The 8,099-nt window shown below is 60.8% G+C and overlaps 1 protein-coding gene across 1 annotated transcript; it reads left to right on the top strand.

The window, feature by feature from the left end:
- Window positions 1-3,068: 3,068 nt before the first annotated feature.
- Window positions 3,069-6,631, top strand: DNAG (DNA primase). The gene has a single exon (XM_005855646.1). It carries the CDS (start codon window positions 3,298-3,300, stop codon window positions 6,550-6,552), a length of 3,255 nt encoding a protein of 1,084 aa, XP_005855708.1. The 5' UTR covers window positions 3,069-3,297; the 3' UTR covers window positions 6,553-6,631.
- The last annotated feature ends 1,468 nt before the right edge of the window (window positions 6,632-8,099 follow it).

Genomic DNA, 8,099 nt, shown 5'->3' on the forward strand with positions numbered 1-8,099 from the left:
GGGGGGGGAGGATGGGGGATGGGGGGAAAGGAGGGATGGAGGCATTCCTGGTGGGAGAAGGCGACAGAGGAGACCCGGGAAAGCGTCAGGGGAAGCCTCAGGGAGCCTGCTCGGGCAACGAGGTGGGTTTGACGAAGAGGAAAAGATGTTGGCGGGGCGCCCTATGTACAGGAAAGAGGGGTGTGATAGTGCGTCGAAAGTGTGGGAGGCGGGGGCCAGGGGGCGCGTGGAATGTGTCGAGAGGGGCCAGAAGGGGGAAAGCGGCACAAAGAAAGCAAAGTTGGTACCCTCAAACATGAGAGCCCTACGAGATACTCTGAACCTCCACTTGACCAGGTGCCTTACTCCTTTTTGCCCCCGTGCGAGGACAGCGAGCACCCTATGTACAGCTTGCATCCATCTCCCTCATCGCGCCCACTCCCTTTCCTCCTCGCGCCACGGCTTGTGGCTTCGCCCGTCTTGCGCACTTTCCCTTTTCGTCCTTATTACGCACACCAGCCTTTGTTACCGTCTCCACCACGCGTCGGTCGCCTCCATCTCCCTCAATCCTCTCAGAGCCTGGATGTATCTTTCTTTCCCCTTCGACCAGCCCCCCCCCCCTCGCCCCTTTCCCCTTGGCCCCCCTCCCTCCTCTTTCCCCACTAGGCAGCCGCCACCTCCGAGACGTCCTCCTCCGTCCCGGCCCGTCCTCGCTTCCCCCTCCCCCCTTCCCGCCCCCCCCTCCCCCCCCTCCCCAGGCCTTCCGCCTCCCTGGCCTGCAGGAAGCTCTCCAGCGTCTCCTCTCCTCGGACGAGAAGGACCCTGTCGCGTGTGTGCGCGCCCTCTCAGCAATACATCTGGCGCTTTGCATGCCCCTTCCCGGCCTCCACGACCTCCCAAGCCTGTGACACTTCTGCTCCTCCCCGCTATCTCCGCCCGCCCTTCCCCTCCGACTTACTCCAACGCCTCCGTCTCGCCCTCCCCCACGGGCCGCGCGTCCAGGACCACCGCGTTCACGTCCTGGTCGTCGGGAACCAGGTACATGCTCTCTTTCAGCGCCTGCTCGAGGATGCTTCGGAGGCCCCTCGCCCCCGTCTTTTTCTCCAGCGCCATCCGAGCCACGCAGCCGAGCGCCCGGGTCGTGACGTGGAAAGCCACGTCCTCCATGGCGAAGAGGAAGGCGTACTGCTTCACCAGCGCCTGCTTGGGCTCGGTCAGGATGCGGATCATCTGCTCGAACGTCAGGCTTTGCGTGTGCAGCTGAGAAGTTGGTGAGGGTACGGGAGGGAAGAGAACTGTGAGCATCCCTGATACCGACGCGCCAGGGCAAGCTTTCTTACTACCCCCCCCTTCCCCCTGCCCCCCACCCACGACCTCTCCCTCCCACTCACGATCTGCGGCAACCTCCCCACCAGCTCCGGGATGACGCCAAACTGGACCAGATCGTCGGGCTCCACTTTCTCGAACAAGGCGCCTTGATCGGTCCCCTGCCCCCCCCCCTTCCCCCCCACGGCTGGCCCCGAACCCGATCGAGGCCTGGCTCACCCTTCTGGCGATCACCCCTTCCAAGCCCGCGAAGGCCCCGCCGCAGATGAAGAGGATGTCCGTGGTGTCGATCTGCACGTGCTCCCCGCGCGGGTTCTTCCGGCCCCCGGCCTTGGGCACATTCACCACGTTCCCCTCCAGCATCTTCAGCAAGGCCTGTTGCACGCCCTCCCCCGACACATCGCGGACGCTCCCACTCTCCCGCTTCGACAGCTTGTCGATCTCGTCGATGTAGATGATACCCCGCTCCGTCGCCTCCAAATCCTGCCCGGCCGCTTGGTAGAGCTTGAAGAGCAGGGACTCCACGTCCTCGCCCACGTAGCCGGCCTGAGTCAGGCAGGTGGCGTCCGTCAGGACCAGGGGCACGTCCAGGAGCTTGGCCAGCGTCTTAGCCAGCAGCGTCTTTCCGCTCCCCGTGGGCCCGAGCATGAGGATATTAGACTTCTCCAGCTCTACCGGCTCCACGCTGGGCCGGGGGCGAGTGCGCCGCCGCGGGTCATGGTGCAGGCGGATGGTCATCCCTTTGCGGGCATTGGGAAACGAGGGGGAGGAGGAGGGGTCGTTGCCGTTCCCAGAAGACGTATTCGAGGTAGAGCTCAGCGAGGACGGGTTTCCGCTGGCGGCGTTGAGGATCTCTTCGCGCAAAAATCGATGGACGGAGCCCGAAGCCGTGTCCATGTCTCCCGGCTCGGAAAGGATCAGGCTGCTAGTCTTCCCGTTGTGGTACACTGTCATGGTGTCGCCCTCTCGAGCCGCCAATGCAGGCGCCGCATGTTTTCTTTTCCGTTGCCCGTTGGCCGCCTCCGCGGCCTCGGCTGCCTGCCTTGCTTGCTCTTTGCTATAAAGACGCAAATAATGGGCATGGACACCTACCGCCAGGCCGGTCTTTACGTCCTCCTGCCCGATCACGTATTTTTCCAAACCCTCGTAAATTTCACGCGGCGAAAGGACCCGGAACGCTTTAGGTGGGACCACCGCGGAGGACAATGTTGATGTGGGGGGATGGCTAGTGCTCAAATTCTGGGTTCTGCCCCCGGGGCTGCCATGACAGACTGCAGACCATGTCGGACGCTTGACGCAACGGCGTGCCGCTGCCGCGGCGTAGGGCCTCCACATCCCCCTGCCGCGTGTTATATTGGTGCTATCGACGGCGTGCGCCCACTTGTGAGTGTGTGCCCGTTGCCTGTAAAAATATCACGTCCTGAGAGGGGGAAAGGAACAACATGGCAATGAGTCCCAGCCCCCGCGCGGTTTCGGAGGCCACAAATTTCATCCTATTGATTGAATACCTAGCTTGCTCGACACCCCTAGCGCGTAGCACAGCTTGGATTGTTTCCAATTCCCGATCAACCATTCTAGTTAGGACCTGAGACCGGCTCCAGGTGCCGCGGGTGGATAGCGGGAATTCTGGCCTGGGGTGGCACGTCTTCAGCGAGACGAGAACAAGGAGAGAGGCCCTTCCGCTTCCACTGTCTCACTCTCGACGACCACGACTGTCAGGCCCTCTTCACTCACGCTCGTCATACATCTTTATCCTACGTGTGCAGGGTACTTTGGTCTGCCCTGGCAATGTGCTGTGACGAGGTGGTTCTTTTCGGAGCTCCTTCAACTATTTGCCCAGCTCAGTAGCTGCTGTCCTCTTGCTGCTACCGGTCTTGCCATCGAGCCAGCCATTATAGCTTGTACAGGGCTGCCAGGGCACTGTCTCCAGACAGGAAAGCGAGTCTTAAGAACATTCGGATACCACAGGGTACATTTAGAGCGCAAAGTGCCATGTGGTCACCTGCTCGTGGAGGGACTTTGCTGGCTAGACTGCTTCTCCTGGTGGCTGCTGTTGAAGCATTTCGGATTTGGCGTCCAAGAGTGCTCAATCGTGCGGCCCGGGGAGACCAATTCAGAAGATGCTGTTCTAGTAAACGCCATTATCTCCCTTCGACCGCTGCCCTCGCGCTTCGACCTTCCTCTTCCGCAAGCGTGCAGGGTGCAGCGGAGGGAAGTGAGATGAAGGAACGGATTCGGGCGTCAGTCCCCCTGTCGGACGTGATCAAGCAGCACGTGGACTTGGATGAGAAAGGGGACGGGCAATGGATGGGGTGTTGTCCTTTCCACGACGACAAAAGTCCCAGCATGAGCGTGAGCGATGACAAGGGCTTGTACCACTGCTTTTCCTGCGGTGCTGGCGGTGATATTTTCAGCTTTGTGTCCAATATAGGAGGCCTTTCATTCCCCGAGGCTATGGAACTCCTGGCAGATGAAGCCGGCATCGATTTAGTTAAAGAAGGATACGGCCAGGGCGGTGGCAAAGGGGCTTCAGGAGCGACCAAGGAAAGCCATGCCCGCCTGCACCAAGCCCTGGAGGCAGCGGGCGAATACTACGCATCCATGCTCTTGGAGGCATCCGCAGGGCCAGCGCGCACGCACTTGCAGGAGCGGGGCTTTAGCGCGGGCCTTGCCTCGGACTTCGGGTTGGGTTATGCCCCCGTGCGTCCCGGCGGCCTGCTCCGACATCTGGGTCCGTTGAAGCTCAGCCGCGAGGAGCTGGTCAAGTCTGGCCTTTTCAGTCCCCGAAGCTTGGACAACCCGTCGCCTTTCGACCGTCTGAGCGGGCGTTTGATAATTCCTATCCGGAACGCGCGCGGACAAATGGTGGCGTTCGGAGGGCGGTTGCTGGACGAGGGGCCGCTGGCCAAGTACTTGAACACCCCCGAGACGCCCGTCTTCAAAAAGAGGAACCTTCTCTTCGGGGCCCATGTGGCCCGGGCCGCGATTCGCGAGAAAGGGACGGCGCTGGTAGTGGAAGGGTACTTTGACGTGATGGCTTTGCACGGAGCGGGGCTGCGGCATGCAGTGGCGTGCATGGGCACCGCCGTGACGGGGGACCATGTGAAGACTTTGCAGAATGCTTTGCCCTCGGGGGGGGGCACCTTGGTTTTGGTGCTGGACAGGGATAAGGCGGGCCAACGCGCGGCGGCTCGGACGTGTCGGGAGCTCCTCCTGCCCCTGGAGGCGGAGGGTCGTCTCGGCGGCCTCCATGTCAAAGTGGCCCAGCTCCCGGAGGGCTCGGGGGACCCGGACGACTTGCTGCGGGCGTATGCAGCCGGGTGGGGGCAGGCCCAGGCAGGCGCCATGTTCGAACGGGAGGTGGTGAACAAGGCGATGCTCTGGAAAGAGTGGTATGCGCGGCTCTTGATGGAAGAAGGAGGGGAGGTTGGGGTCGGTAAAGCGGGGGCTAGCGCCGGGGGCCCGCATGCGAGCCGAGGGGACACAGCGGCCTTCTCGAGACGAAGCGAGGCGTTGACGGACTTCTTGGCGCGTCTTCCCGCCACGCAACAAGCAGACCGGACGTTCCTGTGTTCATTGCTTGCCCGTGAAGCCTTTCCTTCGGACGAGCCCTTGAGAGCGCGGGTGACCTCCGACTTGCTGCAGCAGTGCGACGAGAAACACAGCGCCTACAAGGCGCGGGAGACAGAGCGGGCTCGGCAACAGCAGCATGAGCAGCAGCTTAAGCAGCAGCAACAGAAGCTACAGCAGCCACAGAGACTGCAGCAGTCAAAGGAGGAACCGGCTCCGCGGCTCCAACAGACGCAACCACCCGGGCGGCAACAGCCCCAATACCCACACCGGCCCCCGCAGCGGGTGACGAACCTACCAGCTCCTCAGCCGTCTTCTGCACCAGTAGCACGGCCTCAAAGCCAGCAGTCGCAGCAGTCATGGGCTCAGTATACCCCACTCAAGCAAACCGGCAGGACACCTGCCCCTGAGAGGCAAGGGCGGGAGGAGACCCGCAGCTGGGATGAGCACAGGGTTTCAAGGCCGTCATATACCTCGTCCACCCTCCAAGGCTCGGCTTTCTCATCGCCCCCTTCCTCCTTTGGCGCGCCTGGGCTGGGCGACGCGCGGTCTGAGTCCCTCCACGCGAGCAGTTTGATATCGACCGCGCAAGGAGTCTCCGCGAGCCGCCCGAGGCCTCCGCCTCAAAAGGCTGCACCCCAAGCCACCCCCCTCCCGTCCTCCCCGCCTCCATCCTCGTTCAACGAGGAAGATAGCAAGGCCATTTTCATCTACGAACAGTCCCTGATCGAGCTCCTGATAGCTGACCCGCGCGCCCGCGCCCGCGTGCGCGACTTCCTCTGGTCAACCGTGGACGGACTGGGCCTGCACGAGCAGCAGCCCCCGGAAGCGCAGCAGCTTATGCTGTCCACGCACTCCCACCAACTTCTCTTCGACTGGCTCATGCAGGCGGATGCCCGGACCCACAGGTCCTCCTTGTTGTCCTTTCCCCCTCCCAGTCAGAGCCCAGCCTTAAGCGTCGCGCGGCTAAAGCAGCAGTTTGAGATGGACGTGCCGGCATTTCCCGAGCTAATCTCGTACTTTGACAGAAGTCTGGAGCGAGAGCGGGTGCCTCACAGCATGGATGACCTCCAGAGGATCCTGCGGGGGGCCCTGGCGTTCCTGGTGAACGTGACCGTGGCCAGGCGCGTGGAGGAGGAAACTGAATTTTGGCAACGGCGACTTCTGCATTTGGAGGCGCAAAGGGAAGGCAGCATGGCCAGCAGCAAAGGCCATGCCATGATTGCTCCGCCCCTTCGTCCTGAAGCGACCGCGTCTTCACAGGAGAGGTACCCGTATACTCGAGGGGTGGAGGAACAGCGCCAAGAAAGAAGATACTTCCAGGGCGCTGAACCCCGAGCACCCTACCAACGGGAAGTAAGCGGAGCAATGTCTCAGTCTTCTTGGCAGCACCGATCACAAACCCTGCAGCAGCAAGCACAGCTGCAACAGGAACGGCCCCCCTCCCTGGAGGTCCGCCTGCAGCAGAAAGCGCATGAGCAACGGGGCCGGTGGCCTTCGGAAACAGGAGAGGGTCTGAATAACTACTACAACAGCGTTTATGCACATAGAGATGCACAGGAAGCATATTTGCAGTCGCAGCGGGCGCGCGAAATACGCTTCGGCTCTTCCCTTCCCCCGATTGAGTCAAATCCGCCAGAGGCGCGCGTCGGGCCTGCCCCAGGCCCTCCCAGATGATGGTGGTCTTGTTGAAACATGACCGACTTTGTAACTAAACCACCGCACAATGAATAAGTAACTCACCTTCAGGCATATATCGTTGCAATTTGTTCTTGCGTCTGTTCTCGTCTCCACGTGCAAACGCCTTCTTTCCATCTCCCCTCGACGAAGCCGTGATGGAGGGCAATCACCCCACGCCGAAGGAAGGCGGCGGTCATGCCACAGGACGCGCAAAGCGCACAAAAGCAAAGAGATTACATTGCTGCCATGTTGAAGACATGCGACTTGCCTGATCTCGCTTACTTTAGGTGGGGGGTTGGGTTTTACAGCACGATTGCGAAGAGCGCGGTTGGGGCCTTGCGACTGTTGTCATATTACCAACCGACACCCGGCTGCGTTGATCTTGGCTCAGGAAATAGCTTTCGGAACATCTTTTCGAGGCCAACTCAGTCTTTCCCCTTTTCTTGCCCAAGTCAAGCAAGCGGCCTCAACCAGCTAGCAAAGCCTTCAGCTGCGCGTGCACAGGCAGATTTTTGAGGCCCGCTTAGCGGCAGACATTATTTGACATCTTGAACAAAGCAATGCATGTTCATGTGTTGAGGCCAAAGCTGCGCCAACTTAGCGCCCTGCTGCTCGTGGGGTTCTGCAGCGCCTTCTCCTTCTACAGTAGCAGCAGCCTGACTTCGAGAAGTACCTTCAGTCATGGCTGCACCAATACCTATGCGCACTTATCAAAAAATGGTGGTCGACCTGCCTCGACGAATTCACTACCGTCACGTAAGTCTTCATTTAGCAAAGGGAAAAGAGGGCATGTATTTCCTTGTGAGCTTGTGTGACCGAGCTTGTCACTTTCCTGGAGAGTGTTGTGGGTCAGTCTGTCATAACTTACCAAAGCGCCACCATGGGCGTCCAAAGCGCCACCATGGGCGTCTATAACCCCACGCAAGGCACATTGCGCTCGATATTAAAATTGTTGCGTAACATACAAATGGACGAACTGGGGAGGCCACTGCCTCACTTCATATCCCTGCTTTGCTACGACAGCTCCCTTTGTACAGGGTCGTCTGAGCCCCAACATCGCATTCCGAAGACCACGCCTTCCAGGTCCCCTGTACAGCAGCAGAAGAGGCGGGAAAAGTGGGCCTTTTATGACGCGGCGGCACGCCTCGCCCGAGGACCCGGAGAGTGACGTGCACGGCAAGTACGGGGGATACGCGAGCGACAGCGAAGAGGAGACCAGCTGGTCATGGCCGGAGAGTGCCGAATACTATGAGTACGTCTACGAACGTCAATACGAAGCCGGAATCGGCTTCCCCTTCCCCGTGGAGGGGGAGGACCGGACTTGGAAGGAAAAGAGCCGTCGCGGCTTCCACCTGCACATCGGGGCCGGCCGGTTGGGCTTGGGGCTTGTCATCCCGGCGGTGGCGCGAAGCGCAACCCCACTGGGCATTCTGCAGCGGCCCTCGGAGGCCTGGGCCCCTCTGATGGACACGAAGCGGATGGACGTGATGGTGAACGAGGAGACGGCCGTCAAGGACATGATCGTGGTGCGAGACTTGACGGAG

This window comes from Nannochloropsis gaditana (assembly GCF_000240725.1).
Source record: "Nannochloropsis gaditana CCMP526 unplaced genomic scaffold scaffold144, whole genome shotgun sequence".
Lineage (NCBI taxonomy): Eukaryota > Eustigmatophyceae > Eustigmatales > Monodopsidaceae > Microchloropsis > Microchloropsis gaditana.